General features: G+C 36.4%; 1 protein-coding gene across 1 annotated transcript; it reads left to right on the top strand.

Annotated features, from left to right (window-relative positions):
- Positions 1 to 6,067: 6,067 nt before the first annotated feature.
- On the top strand, positions 6,068 to 7,661 carry LOC137746953 (uncharacterized). The gene is made up of 3 exons (XM_068486956.1): positions 6,068 to 6,179; positions 6,469 to 6,575; positions 7,254 to 7,661. The coding sequence occupies exons 1-3, from the start codon at positions 6,068 to 6,070 to the stop codon at positions 7,659 to 7,661; spliced, it is 627 nt and encodes a 208-aa protein (XP_068343057.1).
- Positions 7,662 to 22,082: the final 14,421 nt, after the last annotated feature.

Raw genomic sequence — 22,082 nt, 5'->3', positions numbered from 1 at the left:
TTTGCTTAAAAGTAGATAGAGATTATAGGTACCGAGAAATTAGTTAGTTTTATTTGCTAACAGTATTAACTAACTTTTCGCTTTCAGACTCCCAGACCATTAGCGAACTTAACCGTCTTGCTTCCGGTGGGTTGAACTTATTTTTAATCTCTTTTTAGGTCTCTTTCTATCCATAATTAATTATTTTCGTGCCCAGAGAAGAGAGCGGAGGGTTTGAACTAAAGATGTAATGGGTTGAAAAAATAAAATTTCTAACCATAAGAATAATTTACCAATTGCAGTGATATTTATCTTTTTTAGTGTATGTGTGAACGGGATTCAAATGCAGGTCCAACGTAGCAACACATTACTTTTCACCTGTTTGATAAAACGTAGTTTATATAATTTTTTTTTATTTGTAAAATATACTTTTGTTTACTGTAATTATAATTTGTAATGGGTGAAAACACGCATATTGATTTTTTCGTGTGTTAACTTAATGAGTGTGTTCATGTCACCGGTTAAGAAATCGGATCATCTACGTACAAATAAGAGATGCCAACTCATGGAATTGCTTCACATAAACTTGATTAGAGATGTATAATTTAATTTTTAATTATAATTAAATAGAAAATTGTTGTCCTGACAAAAGCTTGGTAAATCATTATCTATGAGAAGCTAAGATATCAAAGAGTTATTGACCAAAAAAACAAAGATATCAAAGAGTCACACTTGCTCAAACCTATCCCAAAAACACAATGTTCTTTAGAAACATAGGCAGCCACAATGTGAGCTGTTTTGAAGATATTTTGAGGGAAAAACTTGAACACAATGTACCAAATTGTGAAGTCAGAATACGAACATCGATCTGGAGCGGAGTTAGAAACTTAATTAAGAGGTTACTAAAATCACTTATCTGCGAGAGAGTGATTGAGAACAAGCATTGTTTATGTGTATGTTACTTGGACAACAGAAAATAACTCGAACCGAGTTTCAAAAATTATTTTTACGTTTCATTTTGGTGAATGTTATTCATATACTTGTTTATCCAAAATGTAAAAAAGAAGATATACATCTACAGTTTTTGTTGGAATATGATCATGATGATGTTGGTTTTACTATGTGTGTATTTGATGTTTGAAGGTGCACCATAAGATTGGTGTATTGATATACACCTAACCAAATTAGGGTGTGATAAAAGGTATGACTTATCATAAGAGTTATACCCTTCTATAAGTGATGTGTCTTATCATGAAAGGATAAGACCATTTAGAAAAGTCTCACAACTCTATGGAAAGGGTATGATGAAGTCTATAAAAGGATGATTCATTCCTCTAGACAAATTATCACACGTGAAACAGACTCTCTTCTTCTCTTTGGTGTGCTATTTCTCCCTTGGCACTACCACATAGTAATCAATAGTCTAACAACATTAGAGTTTGATCCTGTGACAAGCGTGCTAGATTCCATCAGTTTTTTCGTGACGAAGAATCAAAATCCGAAAACAATCGAAAGACGTTGTTCACAAGCGTTACAAACCATCACTTGTTAGTATCAACATCTAAAGATACAAGAAAACATTCTCCTTCCTTGTCTTATTTCTGGGCGTCGATGTAACTTGCTCACGCTGGAAACCAAACAAATTTATCAGGAGCTGAACAAATTGATAAGAAAACTGCAGGATTCCGGTTTTACTCCCAATACGAAACTGGTTCTTCACAATGTAGGGGAGGAGAAGTTTGAGTACATCTGTTATCACAGTGAGAAACTTGCTCTTGCATTTGGTTTAACAAAAAAAACCTAATGGAAGGATACACTTCAGGATTATAAGGAACGTTCGTGTTTGCGGCGATTGCGATGAATTTATGAAGCTTGTGTCTCAAGCTACTGGAAGGGCTTTCCTCTTAAGAGATTCAAAAAGGTTTCATGATTTTAATGATGGGAATTGCTCCTGCAAGAACTGCTGATGAAAACCAACATTTGAAAGTGAAGGATTCAGCTTGGCTATCCCATTTGGTAGGCCCTCTACTGAAGCCTATGGGGATAGATCCATCTAAGCTCAATCCTTAGAAAGGAAGTGTCCCAACTTTACAAGCCCAAAGTAAGATTGCACAAGAGCCCATATTCACCTACTCGTAGCCCTAAGAGGAGAGCCCGGCAGGAGGCTTCGGCGTCCACGAGAGAAGAGAAACTTGCCCATCGAAATTGTAACGGTATTTGAAACCAATAAAACAGTGTATGACAAATAATCATTTTTTGTGAATTTGAATCAAAATGTTGGAGCACCCGATTCCGCTTTCAATTATTTTGTTTTTTAATTTCAATCGCTTTAGGTTGTTGTGTGGTTTTTTTTTTTTTTTTTAAATTTTATTTTTAAAGGGACCAGCTGGTGCTTTTGTCATTGCAGTCCACCAACTCCACACTTTCAAAGGTAAGGAAGACTCACAGAGGCATTTCAGTCTCACCATCATGCAATTCATCAGCATCAGGAATCAAACCCAGGACGCACCGTATGAAATACAGACCTGAAATTCATTCAACCATTTGACCACTCTGTGGTGGTTGTTGTTGTGAGTTAGTTTTATAATCTTTCCTTAATAATAATAATAATAATAATAATAATAATAAGTAAATAAATAAATAAACTTAAACTAGATTTGGGAAATAATAAGATGGGCTTTTTGTGGGTTTGGGCGAATATACAGGTGGTGTCGGGGAGGAGTTCCACACGTGGGTTTGATCGTTGAATTGATACCCACGTGCGACTGTCCGAGACTCCGGAGACGCCGCAAATCCTGATGTCCCTACACTGCTCCTCACAATAAGGTCACAACACCGCACAACTTTTCACTGCCACGTGTATATCAAGACAGGAGAAGAACATTGAACTTTGACCACGATAGTGATCCACCCAATAAAGGTCGGCAGAATGTGACTGCATTGATCACGTGTTTTTTTCATCTGTATCAGGGGCGGCAAGCTCCTATTGGCTCATGTAATCTGTCGGTAACAGTAGGCAGAATCTTGTTAGTAGCCTTGGTCCTCTGTATTTCTTTCTTTTTTGTCGAAAGGTCCTCTGTATTTCTTTGACATAATTTAGAAAAAAGGGGGAAAACGAAAGAAAATAACTATTGGGTCCATGTATCGCCCTGGTAGGTGGGTCAACCCATCAATACTTTAAAGGCTAACCCGAAATTTTTATAATTGGAACAATTCAATTCTACAGTAAATTAGAACGGTTCCGTTTATAAAATTTCTACGATAGAGTTACGTTATAAACGGAGGAAAATAAGTACTATCCATTTTTTAATTACTTGAGTTACAAGTCTTTTGCATCTAGTACTTTTCATTCACTAATTATAATGCGGAAGTAGTGAAAAGATTGTAAGTTTCATTAGAGTTGCAATCAAATTTTCTTTGATGCAAGTTATATTAGGGGACAAATAATTGACTCTAAGGGTCGAGTATTTGAGTAAATTCTCTTAAGCACTCATTGAGTTGCAAGTCTATTAAGTAGTTACACTCCCTTGACTTTTCGTGATGCGGTTTCAATTATTCCATGTTAAAAATGTCAAATTTTGATTTCATGTCGATGACGATGATCCATATATATGAGAATTATTGTATTGCCATTGAAAATAATCGAGGATATGTCAAGAAATTTTCATTTCACAATCGATGAGTATGTCACAACAAAATTGAAAGCCGAAAACTTTGATTTTTGCAGGCATTTCCACTCACATTTTATCCTTTGAACATGAGTTGTAACACTCAATACACTTAATCATCCAAGATGGTTGTACTCAGCCACCAAAATAACCTGCTGAATGGAAGGGAAAGGAATATTTTGTTATGCTGTCAGCATCATTTTTTCCATTAGAAATTAGAAGGATTAGGATTAGGTTGCCGATGTCTTTGTAGGCTTGGCCATTTGTATAATTTTGATGAAAGTTGTGGAAAAAAAATACATGTCCGACATTTTTTTATTCCTCCACCACCACTAGACAGATTGCCTTTTCTATTCAACAAGATATGTGGGAAGCCAATGACGCATGAAATATTTAACAAAGAAGCAAAGATGTTTCTTCATTATTAGAGTAGGGTATCTCGTCATTTCCTAGTTATTTAGGACTCATTTGGAAGTTCTTTTAGATGACTAAAAACTTTTTTTTTTTTTTATAAAAATATCTTTGAAAAATTCTTAATAAAAATGTGAGTGAATCTTAAAAGAAAGGCTTGAAGTGCTTTAAGTGTTTTTTATGAAGTGCTTGAAGTGTTTTTAAAACGCAAAAATATTCTCTAAAAACGTTTTTAACCATTTCAAAAGCAATTTCAAAGAAACCACATTAAAAATTGGTCCACATGCTCCCAAAAGATTAAAAGTAAGTGCTCAATGCCCACGCCAAACACTTAAGACACCATGAGTCCCTTTCTCTCCCTGTGAGAGACCTTCCCTCTGGTTGAGGGTGATTCTCACCATTTTGTGTGAGTGGTTCCTAATCGAGTCCCTTTATGTTGCCGCCGATCCTAGCTATGGCTGGGATCGGTGGGTTTTCTTTTGTTTTTTTCTTCCTCTCTTTCTCTTCTTCCATCCTCTGTTTTCTTCCTTGGGTTTCTTGGCTGATCTGCCTTCCTCTCTCTCCTCTGCTGTCTCTCATCCATCTTCATCAAATTTCCGAGCTTTAGTCACCTTTGACCACAATTTGTTGCGGTGTTTTGAGTGGGTGTGTATTGATCTGGTGCTTCTACTAGTTTGGGTGTTCCTTGCACCGTCACCCTCTCTTTGTTGTCTGCCTTTGTTGGCAGTGCTGCTCGTGGACTCCCACGAGCTTCTTTCAATTGGCTGCAGGTTCTTGGTGGTCTGTAACTGTGATCAGAGTGGAGCTTGGATTTGCCTGCGGGTATTGATGAGGCGTGGTTTATTTTGGGGCAAGATTTTGGATGGATTGACATGCACGACTGCTGTTTTGGTGGTTGCAGTGGCGGTGGTGGCAAACGATGCATCAGAAGCGAAAGTTTCTGGATTTTCTTTTGTTTTGGTCTCAAATTTTGGTTGGGCTGCTGTTCTTTGTTTGTGTTTTTCGTTTTTGGGCCCTTGTGTTGTATATTTTGGCCCTTTGTGTTGTAATGTTTGTGGTTGAATATATGTTGCCCTTGTTCCCTAAAAAAAAAAAAAAAAAAAAAAAAAAAAGAGAGAGAGACATGTGAGAGGTTCTTTTGGACTTTTAAGTATGTCTTACCATTGCCTATCATTGTCATTTAAAGTTGAAGAGAAATTATTAGTCAGTATAGTGAAATAACATCACATAATATGACTTTTTATTCATATATATATGTCGTTATATACATATACAATACGTAAATTGATTATATCCTACGATAGTATCGTAATACCACACTTTATTGTTGTCTTGCAACTCTTTACAAATGAAAACTATATGGGCTACAAGAGTGCTCGCTATCATTATATACTGAATCATACACTGAGAAAATCTCAAATGTGGGATGCAATTTCTTGCATTCTGCATGAATTTCACATTCCTAGTTGTTTCTCACAGTAGAATATATCAGATATTTTGACACAACTATGATTATCCATGTCGTAATTCAATATTACTTCTTATTGAAGTTATACCCTAAAAAAGTGCTTAGCCCATAAATAACATGTGTAATGCAACACTCGAGACTTGGTGATAATTACATTCAGGATTCAAACATGAACCGTGTACAGCCCCAATAATCCCACTTGCTAATTGAGAAAATAAAAACTGAATAGATTGGGGTCCGTGTGTCGACTTTCAAGCACTTCAAAACGAGAGGGAAAATGGCCAAAAAAGCTATACGAATACGGTATGGAAAAGCTGAAGAAACAGTATTTTTTTAATGTGTTTTGCCATTGCCTTCCCTTTTTCATGGTGACAGTAAGGCCAAGCCATACTTTTGGTGATATATATTTTCTGACTTCTGCTAAATCTTGAAACAAATAAGAAAAATAAAAATGAATAATTGGAAGGAAAAAAGGATGATCAGTAGGACCCCATGCATGCATGGTCGAGGGACCCAATGACCATTTTACTCTCTGGGGGCCATGCCACCCAGCAGCTGCATGACATCACTTTCATCCGAAGGACAAACTCGCTTTCAGGCTCAGCTGTGTGATGAGTACAGGAGCTGCACAGTAAAATCTTTATCATACATCGGTACACGACGTACGTCGAAACCGTAAAAAGCTGAATAACGAAATCAATGATCCAATGATCAAGAATTCAACGAAATTTGGTATATCCTACGTACGTAGTGCATACTAGAAAAACCGGTGTGAAGATATGAACGCGAAAACCTAATGAGTTGAAATATTAAGCAGGGATGGAGCGTTGACTGTTCAGTGTGAGATATGCATGATCACTCGTTGAGGAGACGTGACTTGGGAATTGCCGACAGTACCCTGTTAATTGGTGACTTTAATTATAATAAATATTGTTATGGCAGACATTGCAATTTGCAGCACCTCCAGGCTGAGCAGGCTCCGCCGTCTACCGTGTCCACCGAACACGGCTGCGACGCTGACGCTCTGGCCACAAATTAGTCTTTCTATAGTAACAAATTTGTCTCTTCTTAATGATAAATACCAGCTAAGCACAGGTAAATGTTTGTTGTGTTGGGTTAATTAAACGTGATTGCACATTTGTTTGGCAATAGCATGCCATATGTAATCACATTTAGATTAATTAAGAAGAAAAAAATTAGGTTCTCATCCCTATTTTTTCTACATTGATTAAAATTTTATTCATTTTCAATTTTTGATCAAGATCCTTAAATTTTAATAAACGTCATTAATATTTTAATAATAATTTTTTTTTTAAATTTCTAAATATATTCATTTAGTGTTAGAAACGCAATTGTGCTTTTGCTAGACAGATTTGGAACAATCCCATGCTTCCTAGCTCTTTAAAGATGAATCGAACCCTGAGTTTAAATGATTGGTTAGACTCTCTAGATATCAACACTTGTGATGGTCTAAGTGAGTTGCATATGGCTTTCCTTATTTGTTGGCAAATTTGGAAAGAAAGAAATCTCGTTGTGTTTCAGAATAAGAAACCTAATTACTCTAGTATCATTTTTTTTTTGCCTTAAATATGGGTAGAGATTATTAGGAAGCTAACTTGCTTTTGCATACGAAGCAAAATGATAAACAAGGGGTAAATCCAAGTGTTATCCGCTGATCTCCTCTGGGGACTAGATAACTTAATTTTGATGGTTTGGTGGTTAACCAGAGGGCTGCTTCTGGTTTTGTGATTGGAAATGACTTGGGTCTTCCTATCCTTGCTGGGGCGCGTGGAGTTGGTCAAAGTACTATAAATGCAATGGAATGTATAGCACTTCATGATGGGCTTCGGTTGGTTGCTTCGAGAGGTTTCAAGCGCATCATTGTTGAAGGCGATTCTAAATTGGTCATTGAGGCGGTCCGTGGTTCCTATCATGTTCCTTGGAGGCTGAGGACCATTCTTGCTAATATTCCTTGGTTGGCGAATTCCTTTGAGGACATCTCCTGGAAGTATGTGTTCCTTGAAGCCAATTTCCTTGAAGATGCGATCACTAGTGTTGGGCATTCTGTTGTTGACACCCATGTTTGGGATAGGACCATATATTCCGGTGGCGGCTCATGCTGCTTTGCTCTTTGATTGTACTCAAAAGGGTTGCCCTAGGGGCTTTTCTCTTTAATGCAGTTTTCTTTTCTAGCAATAAATAAATAAATAAATAAAATAAAAGTTACATTTGGTATATTTATATTTATGTTTAAAATTTTTATCATATATTTTTATTTTTAGTTTGTACCCATTTTTAATTTGCAACCCTTTTTTTATTATATATACCAATTTTCTTTTCAGTTTTAATTTGTACTAATATATTAATTATTTTTTATGCCCATATTTTTTAATTTATTTGTACCCATTTTTAATTTTGCTAAATGTACCCATGCTAATTATAAGTATTATTTTATGTTTTAAAATATATCAATAGTTCTTTTTTAAAATATGTTAAAATTTATGTGGGTACATTATTTTTTTGCTATAATTTTTGTGAAGAACAATATTACTCTAAAATTGATTTTTAAGTATTTATTATATTTTAAAAATATTATTTGATTTGTTTAAATTTCATAATTTGTGGGACATTAAATGCATAAATGCATGAGTTAAATCTCTTAAATGAGGCTAATGACCTCGATCAAAATATTTAAACAAACAAAATTTCAGTCTAACAATTAGGTTGATTAGAGACCAAGCCAAAATTACCCTTAAGAAAAATATCATCAGTCAAGGCACTTTTATAAAATCCCATCAATACTAAGTTATGGCAAATGTCAACATATCCGGTCCCATGAACAAATTAGCATGCCAGTCTATTTAATCTTGACATATCAACTTTACTATTCACTCATATTATACTGGGTTAATATCATCACTCAACGTATGTCACCAACATATTAAAAAAATTATGAACTCATTTACATATATATAAACATAGATGCAGGATACTTTGGAAATCAGATTTTGAAAAATATTTTGTCGTGCAACAAAGAATCTTCTCCCAGGCCTAACCACAAACCCTAACTTTGCAGGAATCGGTTTTACTCCCAATACGAAACTGGTTCTTCACAATGTTGGGGAGGAGAAGTTTGAGTCCATCTGTTATCACAGTGAGAAACTTGCTCTTGCATTTGGTTTAACAAAAAAACCTAATGAAAGGATACCCTTCAGGATTATAAAGAACGTTCGTGTTTGCGGCGATTGCGATGAGTTTATGAAGCTTGTGTCTCAAGCTACTGGAAGGGCTTTCCTCTTAAGAGATTCAAAAAGGTTTCATGATTTTCATGATGGGAATTGCTCCTGCAAGAGCTGCTCATGAAAACCAACATTTGAAAGTGAAGGATTCAGCTTGGATATCCCATTTGGTAGGCCCTCCACCGGAGCCTATAGATCCATCTAAGCCCAATCCATAGAAAGAAAGTGTCCCACTTTACAAGCCCAAAGTAAGATTGCACAAGAGCCCACATCCACCCACTCGTAGCCCTAAGAGGAGAGCCCGGCGGGAGGCTTTGGCGTCCGCAAGAGAAGAGAAACTTGCCCTTGTAACGGTATCTAAAACCAATAAAATAGTGTATGACAGATAATCTTTTTTTTTTTGTGAATTTGAATCAAAATGTTGGAGCACCAGATTCCGCTTTCAATTATTTTGTTTTTTAATTTCGATCGCTTCGGGTTGTTGTGGTTTTTTTTTTTTTTTTTTTTTTCTTTTAACGGACTAGCTGGTGCTTTGTCACTACAGTCCACCGATTCTATCATTCGGAAGATCAGGAAGACTCACAGAGTCATTTTAGTCTTCCTTGACCATCATCATGCAATTCATCAATGTCAAGAATCAAACTCAAGGCGCGTCGTAAGAAATGCATGTCTAAAATTCATTCAACTATTGGACCACTGGTGTCGGGGGAGGAGTTCCACACGTGGGTTTGATCGTTGAATTGATACCCACGTGCGACTGTCCGAGACTCCGTGGACGCCGCAAATCCTGATGTCCCTGCACTGCTTCTCACCATAAGGCCACAACACCGCCCAACTTTTCACTGCCACGTGTACATCAAGACAGGAGAAGAACCTTGAACTTTGACCACGACAGTGATCCACCAAATAAAGGTCGGCAGAATGTGACTGCATTGATCTGACGGCTGAGAACACGCATTTTTTTAATCAGAATCTGGGGCGGCACGCTCCTATTGGCTCATGTAAACTGTAGGTAAAAGTTGGTAGAATCTTGGAGGTAGCTTTGGTCCTTTGTATTTCATTGACATAATTTAGTAAAAAGCGAATTGGATCCCGTCCAGATCTACTTTGTAGGGATTCCATTTTAATTATTTATTATGTATCGTACGGTCAAAATTTATTTGATTTTTTTAATTTAAAATTAAATACAAATAGTATTTGATGAAAACTGACTGCACAATATATGATAAATGGTTAAGATATGAGGATTAATAAGATCCTCACAAAATGGATCCGGAGATGATCCTCTTCTAGTAAAAAGGGAGAAAATGAAAGAAAATAACTATTGGGTCCACGTATAGCCCTAGTGGGTGGGTCAACCCATCAATACTTTAAAGCCCAACTCACAACGATTTATAATCAATTCTATTTTACGGTAAATTAGAACGATTCTGTTTTTGAATTTCCACGATAGAGTTACACTAAGTATTATCCATTTTTTAATTACTTGACTTAAAAGTCCCTTGTATCTGTTACTTTTCTTTCACTTATTATAATGCAGAAGTAGTGAAAAGATTATAAGTTTAATTGGATTTGCAATCAATTTTTCTTTGATGCAAATTATATTAGGGGACAAATAATTGACACTAAAAGTCGAGTATTTGAGTAAATTCTCTTAAGAACTCATCGAGCTGCAAGTTCTTTGCATTAGTTACTCTCCCTTCACTTTTCGTAATGCAGTTCCAATTATTCCACGTTGAAAATGTCAAAATCTAAGTTTATGTCGATGACAATGATCCGTATATGAATTATTGTGTTACCTTGGTACATTGAAAATGATCGAGGATATGTCATGCAATTTTCATTTCACAATCGATGAGTATGTCACAACAAAATTGGAAGCCGAAAACTTTGGTTTTTGCAGGCATTTCCACTCACATTTTATCCTTTGAACATGAGTTGTAACACTCAATACACTTAATCATCCAAGATGGTTGTACTCTGCCACCAAAATGGCCCGCTGAATGGAAGGGAATATTTTTGTTATGCTGTCAGCATCATTTTTTCGATTAGAAATTAGAAGGATTAGGTTGCCGATGTCTTTGTAGGCTTGGCCTTTTGTATAATTTTCATGAAAGTTGTGGAAAAAAATACATGTCAGACATTTTTCTATTCCTCCACCACCACCAGACAGATTGCCCTTTCTATTCAACAAGATATGTGACTCCCGATGGAAGCCTATGACGCATAAAACATTTAACAAAGAAGCAGAGATGTTTCTTCATTATTAGAGTATGGTATCTCATCATTTCTTAGTTAGTTAAGGCTTATTTAGAAGTGTTTTTAGATGATTAAAAACGTTTTTTATAAAAATATAATTTGAAAATCTTTAATAAAAATGTAAGTGAATCTAGAAAAACATTTGAAGTGCTTCAAATGTTTTTGAAATGCCAACATATTCTCTAAAAACGTTTTTCAGCCATTTCAAAAACAATTTCAAATGAGCCACATTAGAAATTATTCCACATTGCTTCCAAAAGATTAAAAATAAGTGATCAATGCCCACGCCAAAAAGGAGACAGTGAGAGGTTCATTTGGACTTTTAAGTATTTCATACTATTGCCTATCATTGTCATTTAAAATTGAAGATAAATTATTAGTCGGTATTACAATGACGTCACATAATATGACTTTTTGTTCATATATATACATATATATGTAGTCAATATACATAATATACAATACCCAAATTGATTATATCCTACGATAGTATCGTAATACGACACTTTATTGTTGTCTTGCAACTCTTTACAAATGCAAACTATATGGGCTACAAAAGTGCTAGCTATCAGTATATACTAAATCACAAACTCAGAAAATCTCAAATGTTGGATGTGAGAGCGTTCAAATGATGAATGCTTTCTCACATTTTGCATGATTTCACATTTTTAGTTGTTTTTGACATCAAGTATATAAGATACTTTGATACAACTATAATTGTCTATGTCATAATTCAATATTGGGAGACTTTGAATGCGGTCCTTAGTTATGAATATTCTTTGATTGAAACTTTGTTGGTTTTTTATTTTTTATCAAAGTCCTTGAAATTAATATGATAATTTATTTCTATGTACGTTACAATATTTTTAAATTAGAAATAATAGTTGTTTATATAAATGAGATTTTAAATAAAAAAACCATAATTTGTGGGATTAAAAATATTAAAATATAAATATACTAGTGTGTGTATAAACATGGGTACATTCATCAAAATTAACCAAAAATTTAATTGTATAAAAACATGGATACATTCTTCAAAATCACAAAAAAAAAAAAAAAAAAAAAAAAAAAAAAGATATTAGGCTTAATGTGACAGCCCGTCCCGGAAACATTTTAACGTACGTGTGAAAGGACGAAATTGCCCCTAGTTTGATTTCTTTACGTTCATTTGTTATTTTTGAGTTTGGTTGGCATGCTTGGAGCCACACACACCTTCCCACACACCACCACCTTTCTCCCTGTTTCTCTGCACCTGTCCCGAGCCCCATTCCTTTCCTCTACCTTCGAAAACGTACGGACACACACACAAGCACACTAAACCTCCACAGATCGAAGAAACTAAACCCATATTCGAACTCGTGAAGCTCGTGGGAGTCCAACCGTACCATTTTCAGGTAAGAACACTGTCGTTTTCACGTCGATTCCACGAAGCCCGATTTGGGGTACTATTCATGCACACGTGATTTCTCACGTTTTAGGAGATTTCAAGCTTGTAGGAAGCTTGGTGAGGTCCCAAGGAGGCTCGGAGTAGTTCGTTTGAAGGAATTGGACGTCGGGATCACTGTATTCGAAGTTGGCCGGAGTTGGGTTGTTGTGTCAGGTGAGATTTCGTGGTTTTTAACCCTTGAAAGTGGTATATTGGTGTTCCCCTAGTTCTAAGCTTCATTTTGGTACCAATTTTGTCAAATTTGGGTGAAAAACGAACGAGATATCGAAGTTTGAAAATTTTCCAGTTTTCCGGCACCGGCGACGGCGTCGGAGGTTCGCCGGGGAAGGAGACGGAATATTCCGTCAAGTCTGACGGAATATTCCTGACGCCGTTGACGGAATCCGTTAGAACTAACGGAATATTCCCTACGGCGTCAGTTGACGCCGTCAGCGTGCCAGGCACGTGCCTGCGCGTGGTAGTGCCTTGGCCGGCGCGTGGGGGCGCGTGCGGCGGTGAAAAATTTTTCTAAAAATTTGGGTGTGATCCTGAGGTTGAGTAGAGCATGTTGGTATATTCATTTGCCCCATTTGAGCAATGTATGAGAAGTTATTACGAAAGGTAGGTTATGTGCTTTAAAATTAACGTTCTTATAGTTGTTTCGCATATAGGTGATACGTATCCCGAGGACGAGCGTGGTCACTTGAGGCAGGGGGGCTACGACCCTTCCACATACCAGTGAGTGGGCTTTTGGTTTTCCGTATATACCTATATACTTATATTTTCCCAGAAACTAATTTGAATTGTTATTGCCATATGCCATGCATTACATTATCGTTATTCATGCATCGTTGGTTGCCTTAGTAGTTGCATTTATATATACATATGCATATTGGGTGCTGTGGACGCACAGGTAAGTGCCAGGTAAGTGTATTCATGTTTACATTTAGTAGCGATACGAGATGCTTAGAGAGCTCATAACCGGCACCCCCGGTGTTAGTGCTCCCGCCCAGAGTAGGGCACAGTCCTTCACGTGATGTTCACCTCCCGCACCACACGCTCAGCTTGGATCCAAGTTAGGTGCACAGTCCTGTCGTACAAACCACATTAGGTGGTTCCGACTCGTAAGTGACCCGCGATTATTCGCACAGCCTTCACGTGATCGTAGCACTCGAGCGTATATATATGTTACACCCAGGCCTGTCGTACAGACCACTTTAGGTGGTTCCGACTCGTGGGCAGGTTTAGTTATTGCGATTGAGATTTGAGCTCTATATGCAGCCGTACAGGTCACGTTAGGTGACTCCGGCTGCCAGATTTTATGTTATTGTTATGAGTTATACCTGAGCACTTGCATTTCATCCTGAGGTTTCGACATGGCATATTCTTGAGCATGATTGGCATATCTATGTATACGTATATATGTTTATTTTCTGGGAAGTATACAGGTTTTACGGCGAGGGGTTAGAATATATTTACTAAATGGTTTTCGAAAAGCTTTGTTTTTGCCCACTCACGCTTTTGTTTTACGCCCCTTCAGGTTCTAGTTGTCTAGCAGGTTCGGTGGTTTCCCAGAGGGCTTTCCCGGCATTTCTGACAGACGATCACCAGCGTAGGGTCATCTTCGGGTGTATTGTTGTCGCATCATTTTTCTTTTGGACTGCTGTAGACTTATTGCTCTGAATCTGTGTCTCACTTACGCTAGCACTTATTTCTATCACCTCATGTATGCTAGTTTTTAGTTATTCGCACTATTTGTATTACTATTTTTTTAGCTTCCGCACTGTGCACGTGGCTACGTCACTTCCACGTGACGGCCAGCACGCCCTGATCTCGATCGGGGTGTGTCACTTAATAACATTAGTAAATTTCTTCGATTAAACTTGACATGGATACATTTTAAAATCAAAAAAAAAAAAAAAAAAAGAATGTACCTATATAAGTTTAAAAATGGATTAGAAAAAAATTGAATAGATTTTATATAAAAAATTGTACATTTTACATATAACAAACTGGTATATTTAAGAATGAGTACATTTTAAGATTAAAAAGTTTTACATGAATGGGTACATATAATTAACATGGGTACATTTAGCAAAATAAAAAGTACAAATAAAAAAAATATATATATGGGTACAAATACAAATAAACTTTAAAAAATATGGGCACAAAAAGAAATTAATATATGGGTACAAATTAAAACTGAAAAGAAAATTGGTACAAATTAAAAATGGGTACAAACTAAAACTAAAAATATATGATAAAAAATTTAGTCATAAATATAAATATACTAATCGTAACATTTTTAACATTAAATGAATATATTTAGAAATAAAAAAATATTTTATTATTGAAATAATTAATGATGTTATTAATACCCAAGGACCTTGATCAAAAATTGAAAATGAATAGGATTTTAATCAATGGAGTAGCAAAAGGAAGCATGAGAAGCTAATTTCTCCTTCAATATTACTTTAAGGTATACCCAGAAAAAGTGCATAGCCCTTAAATAAAATGTGTAACTCAACACTTTCTAATCAACCGTATATTATCAAGTCTCGAGAATCAGATAATTAACTCTCAAGACTTGGTGATAAATACATTCAGGATTCAAACATGTACCGTGTACCAATAATCCCACTTGTTAATTGAGAAAATAAAAACTGAATAGATTGGGGTCAGTGTGTCAACTTTCAAGCACTGCAAAACGAGAGGGAAAAATGCCAAAAACGCCATACGAATATGATGTGGAAAAGCTGAAGAAACAGTGTTTCTTTAATGTGTTTTGTCATTGCCTTCCTCTTTTCCCGGTGACAGTAAGGCCAAGCCATACTTTTGGTGATATGTATTATCTGACTTCTGCTAATGAAACAAATAAGAAGAAAAAAAAAATGAATAATTGGAAGAAAAAAAAGGACGATCAGTAGGACCCCATGCATGCATGGCCGAGGGACCCAATGATCATTTTACTCTCTTTGCCTCTTGCATGGGGGCCATGCCACCAAGGACAAACTCGCTTTCAGGCTTAGCTGTGTGATGAGTACACGAGCTGCACGGCAAAATCTTTACCATACATCGGTACACGACGTACGTCGAAACAGTAAAAAGCTGAATAATGTAATCAATCTCCAATGATCAAGAATTCAACGAAATTTTGGTATGTACTACGTACGTAGTGCATACTAGAAAAACCGGTGAGAAGATATGAACGCGAAACCCTAATGAGTTGAAATATTAAGCAGGGATGGAGCCTTGACTGTTCAGTGTGACATATGCATGATCACTCGTTGAGGAGGAGTACTTGGGAATTGCCGACAGTACCCTGTTAATTGGTGACTTTAATTATAATAAATATTGTTATGGCAGACATTGCAATTTGCTGCACCCCCGGACTCCACCGTCCACCGTGTCCATCGAACACGGCTGCGACGCTGACGCTCGGGCCACAAATCAGTCTTTCTATAGTAACAAATTTGTCTCTTCCTAATGATAAATACCAGCTGAGCACATGTACATGTTTGTTGTGTTGGGTTAATTAAACGTGATTGCACATTTGTTTGGCCATAGCATGCCATATGTAATCACATTTAGATTAATTAAGAAAAATATCATCAGTCAAGGCACTTTTATAAAATCCCATCAAAACTAAGTTATGGCAAATGTCAATATATCCGGTCCCATGAACAAATTAGCATGCCAGTATACTGGGTTAATATAATCACTTAATGTATGTCACCATATTAAAAAATTTATAAACTCATTTACATATAAACATATATGTGGGGTACTTTGGAAATTAGATTTTGAAAAATATTTTGTCGTGCGACAAAGAATCTTTCTTCCATGCCTAACCACAAACCGCTTTGTAAACCCATAGGGGCCGGTCCCTTGCTTAGGCTAAGGCCGGCGGTAGCCCCTCCACCTCCTAGCATCCCCCTCCTCCTAGCCTCTCCACCCCTTGCTTCCTACCCCCTTGTCATCTCGTCCGCGAACCACACACATTCCTTTCTCTCCACGCCCCCTGACTCCCATCCCCGCAGCTTTCCCTTTTTTCTTTATTCCTTGGTGTTGCCCATCACCTTCACCACCCACTAATGTGCTCACCAGTTTTCAAGGCTTTGTTGCGGGCCTCCGACCCGTGTTCTAGATTTTGTTGCCGTACAGGGCTCCTCCCTTGTTTGGGGCTTAGATCTACAGGTTTGAGTTGGTCTCTGGGTTGTTTTTGTGGGTCAGATCCTTTCTATTTGCCTGTTTGGTTGTCACATCCCGTCCCGTGGTTCATTACATCCCGGGCCTGCTCCGCCAACATAGCACAATATTGTCTGCTTTGGGACTCGACCACGCCTTCACGGTTTATTTCTAGGAACTCACACATAACTTCCCAGTGGGTCACCCATCATGGGATTGCTCTCGCGCGCTACTCGCTTAACTTCGGAGTTCCGATGGAACCCGAAGCCAGTGAGCTCCCAAAAAGCCTCATGCTAGGTAGAGATGGGAATATACATATAAGGCTCATAGGATCCTTTCCCCTAGGCGATGTGGGATGTTATAATCCACCCCCCTTAAGGGCCCAACGTCCTCATCAGCACACCACGGCCATAGTTAGGCTCTAATACCAAATTGTCACATCCCGACCTGGGATTCACCACATCTCGGGCCCGCTCCACCATTGTAGTATGATATTGTCCGCTTTGGGCATCGACCACGCCCTCACGGTTTTGTTTCTAAGAACTCACATAAGAACTTCCCAGTGGGTCACCCATCATGGGATTGCTCTCGCGCGCTATTCGCTTAACTTCAAAGTTCCGATGGAACACGAAGCCAGTGAGCTCCCAAAAGGCCTCGTGCTAGGTAGAGATGGGAACAAACATATAAGGCTTACATGATCCGTTCCCCTAGGCAATGTGGGATGTTCCATTGGTGGCAGCCAAGCCTATTAGAGGTTTCATTTTTTTAGATTCGTGTAGCTTCTGTGTAGATTTGTCGTCAGAAATTTCTCTAGGTTGTTTGGACTTTCCGAGGGTTGTGCCCTTGGAATTATCGTTTTATCCTCTTTGGGTTCGTCGTGGTGGTGGGGATGGTGGTACAACGACGTGGGTGGTCTTGGCTTGGCAACCCCTTTACCATCCATGTTGTTACCGCTATTTCTTGTTATAATTGCAACCAACACTGATCGGAGGAAACTTCTGGTGGTTCTTGGTGCTAACATGTTTTATGTAGGTTTTTGGATTGTGGTGGCGTTCCGATAACTTTGGTGGCTCTGGCTGGATCCCTTTTCACCTCACCTCTTTGAGTTTGTCCCAGCAGCTGACGTTTCACACCTCCTGACATTTTTGCACATGCCTCTGCTTCTGCTACCTACATCTATTGCCAATTTTTTCAACTGCATCTCCATTGTGGACATGTCAGTTCTTTTGTTTTCTAATTTAGTTTTATGACTGGTCTCTGCGGCTTTGGCAAGTGGTTTGTGTTGCTTCGGCGATTTTGTTGCCTCGTTGTCTTGGGATAGTTTTGGTGCTTGGTATGTCACATCTTGTCTATGTGGTATATATGTCTCATAATTCCTTGTTCTAGTGGTGTGATTTGTGTGATGGCTGTATAGAAGTTTTAAATTATTTGTATTTTGTGCTTATTACCTCCATAACAAAAAATTGATCACTGGAGTATATGTACCCATCTGGCATCCTTGTAAGTGGTTGTTTATGGTAATGAAATTCTATCGTTTCTATCAAAATAAAAAAAATAAAAATATAAGCAGGTTGTGCTTCTCCCACAATTCGATAGCGGAAAATTTTATTTGAAACCTGTTTTCTTTTCTCTACACTTTAACTAAAAAAATTTATCCACCAAACATCCAAATTTGTCCTTGAATAAATAAAAATGATTTTTTTTAGTACAACGATATATTTTATATTAAGGGGTGTGAGAGTTCGGTTAAGCCACACAATGCACAACCTAATTTGGTATCAAATTTACCATCCACAAGATTAAAACCTACTTACAAGTGAAGACAAATATCACCTTGTAACTGCAAAACACAAACAGCAACAATATACTCTCTCTACACCTTTTCATTTAATTCGGTGAACGCAACCTAGTGCCGGCCAGCAACCCTTCTCCAATGTCGTCGGCGACCACAATCCCTCTCTACTATTTTTCGTATGTCTTCTCTTCTCTCTTGGATTCCTTGCTAACAGCTTCGCCGTATCTCTTAATTTGGGACCCAATAGGTAATTGTAAAATGGTAAATTATACGCATTGAGTTTTAGTGAATAAAAAAAGCAAACCAAGCGTCATAACCGTTAGGGAAAAAAACAGAGATTTAACAAGAAAAAAATAGAATTGTGTAGTTGTGCAATTTTCGTCCAAATCAGAATAAAACAACACCACTCAACAGGTGCATGTGAAAATAACCTTTCAATATTTTGTTTCAAATAAAATTTCCCTTCAATATTCCATGGGAAAGGCAAACATCAAATATAGTAATTTACATTTACCAAACATAGTACAAATAACCTCTTACCAGAATTAATAAACATATACAGCAAAGAAATATCCTTTCCGAATTCAATATTTTCTTTCCTCCTGAAGTAATTTTACATGTCTTCGGTCGTCACTCCTGTAATATATATGCTCGATCGGCAGTAATGATTAATGTTTCATCATTGTTAGAAGATTGCTGTTTATCAGCACGCAGTGTATGCATGGCTAGTTCTAGTTGGGTTGGTTGTACTTCTTTGTCGATATGATTATCGGACTCCTATCCCTGCATATTAACATGTCCTACGTGCCATTAATTTTTTAGGGAGATTCTATCCGCACACTCTTTTTCATCTTTCACACAATTATCTTAATTTTCAATCGTAAGATCAGATTAATTAAAACAAGATCAAATAACAAGAATTAACATAAAGTGTGTGGATAGTAAAAAAATGATACGTGAATAACACCACCTTTTTTTTATGGTCAAGACGTGCCATGCATTCTTGTCAATACATATCGGCATCATTTGCTTGCTGAAAACACCATATATTTTTTTAACTGTTAATGAGACTCCCTCAAAAGTGGGACTCTTCATGGATTCTTTGTCACCTCGCAATTTAACGTCAATTCCCGTATCAACATTATAAAACATTGTGTTAAAAATATAAGATGACAGAGAGCTCATGGAGTCTCATTTTTTAAAGGGTCTCCTTAACATTTCTTTTGCATATATAGTGGCCACTTGTAAATTTAGTAAAAAGCATTAGAAACAATGCTTGGTTTACAATATTAAATTCACTTTTAAGAAAAAAATTAAGATTTTTTGAGTGCCAATAACAATTCCCACAAGTATATTTTTCTTTCCAAATATAGAAAGTTTGGAATGTAGAATGAGATTTTTGGAATGCCAATAACCATTCCCTTAGTACTATGGAATTAGTTGATTTTATTCATAGGGTAAATATCTTTGTACATTACAAGCATTGGGTTTTAAGGATTAAAATTCATCAAAATTTAAGAAAAACTAAGGATTAAGATTATTTGAAAAATAAGAAAAACTAAATTACTACAGTACTTGTGCAACAAGGAATCTAACTATAATATATAATCCACTTAACATACATATACCCTATAAATTCAAATTAATTGATCCAAACTATGAATAATTTGTTTATATATGATGCTTTTTTTTTCTCTCTCAAAGCCTGGATATCCCGCGCCCGATAGAGAATGCTTGGTTATCTTATAGATGTGACAGAAAAGGTGATCGAAAAAAAGGATGGCACTATCGCAGTAAAGGATTGGATGCGGGCAGATGTTAATCCTTCATGATCATTAGCTCATGCGTAAAGAAGAGCACTCGATCCAACATAGTGATCTTTTTTAAGAAAGTTAAGGTTACACTGTAAAATTAATTAGTAATATGTGGAGTAATTCAATTATTCATAAGTATATGTAAGGTTTCTTCTTTTTTAATGTTGGATTAACACTCTCAACAAGTTCCCTCGCGTGTGGTGAATTTTCAAGTCTAGTATGTGAACAACACAAATCGGATGACATGGAGCATATATAGCCGTTGGGCTTCACACGTGGGATAACTTGTTCTAATACCATCAAGAAAGTTGAAATTTTACCATAAAACTATAATTGACACTATAAAAAATAGCTCAATTACTTATAAGCATATATAAAGTTCTTTATTTTTTTCGATGTGAGATTAACACCCTAAATATCTTTCACTTAATTAACTACCAAATTATGTTTGCATGTTTTAAGAGATCGGTCAGCCCATAACACAATGATGTGTGGGAATTGAAGACAGCTGTTGGTATTTGTCTTATAGTTACTCCAGTAAACTCCAAAGTAATTTTAACTTGGGCTGTTACTTTAATTCTCTGGGTAATTTTACAGCAAATTCACATATGCATGAGATGGCATTCCGGGAACCAAGTCTCATTCATCATGCTAATGGGTTAGTGATAATATTTTGGAGCTATACCTGGTCAGGGAAAAAGTAAGAAGAGATGTTACTGACCTTTTTAGTCTGACTTTTTCGTTTTACCTTTAAAGAATATCTCAACCAAAAATTAACCAAATTAAAAATATTTTAACTCTTGATTAACGCCATTAAAATTTCAATACTTAATTAAATACTATGATTCGTCTATTTTTTCGACAGCCGTTAGATAATTGAATTATTACAAATTTTGTTAATTTGTGGTATCTTTAAAATATGATTGAGAAAACAAAAATTTCGAATCACCGTGGAATATTGAGGATGATAAAGATATTTGAAAAAGTTCAAATGAGAAAGTTGTTAAAATTCACTAGTTAGTATTTTGTAATTGGAGTTTAAATCAACATTGTCGTTAAGCTGATGATTAAACATATTTGATGTTTAAGTCTACGTATATTGATATGGGGCCAATTAAAGGTTAAAGATTGCTCTGTTTTTTTAAAGGACAACATGGAGTTTAACAATTTATTGCACACGTGTTGCCTTTCCTGCATCGTTTGTGGGTTTAAACAGGATATTGAGCTTAGGCAGGTAAGTCAAAAGAAAGAAGGATGTATGAAAATTTGACAACAAAACCGTTGTAATTATATCTGATTTGGGATTGGTGACCGAAAGTTGCCTAAAAATTAAGATACTCTAATTTTGCTCCTTTTGTTTTTGTCTTCTTGTTGTGATCCCAATAGGATCTTCTCCAGATTATTTTGGTGAAGATTTTAAAAATTCATAAATTGTGTTCGTTTATCACACATTATGTGGTCAATTGTTCTCATATATTATTTGTATTTAATTTTAAATAATAATATTTAAAATAATTTCTAATCGTATGATATATGATGAATAAATATGATTTACAAATATCCGAGATTCTTACAAAAAGAATCCGGCGAGAATTCGGATTCGTTGCGATCATACCATACAAAATAATCGACCGAAACTTTCCATTTGCCAAAAGCTAGTGGTCTTTGAATTGGTGAACTAGTGGTCTTTGGAATGATTTAATGAGTTTTAATTAATTTTTATTTTAAAAGTATAATCTGAAATGGTTACTCTAATGATTGCATGCAGTTCAGTGGTCATTTATCAATCGATGAAAACAGGTTCATATAATGCTAATCATACTTTGAATAGGATT

The sequence above is a fragment of the Pyrus communis genome, chromosome 10 (assembly GCF_963583255.1).
Source record: "Pyrus communis chromosome 10, drPyrComm1.1, whole genome shotgun sequence".
Taxonomy (NCBI): domain Eukaryota; kingdom Viridiplantae; phylum Streptophyta; class Magnoliopsida; order Rosales; family Rosaceae; genus Pyrus; species Pyrus communis.
The sequence above is the reverse complement of the archived record's forward strand: the minus strand, read 5'-3'. Positions and strand labels throughout refer to the sequence as shown.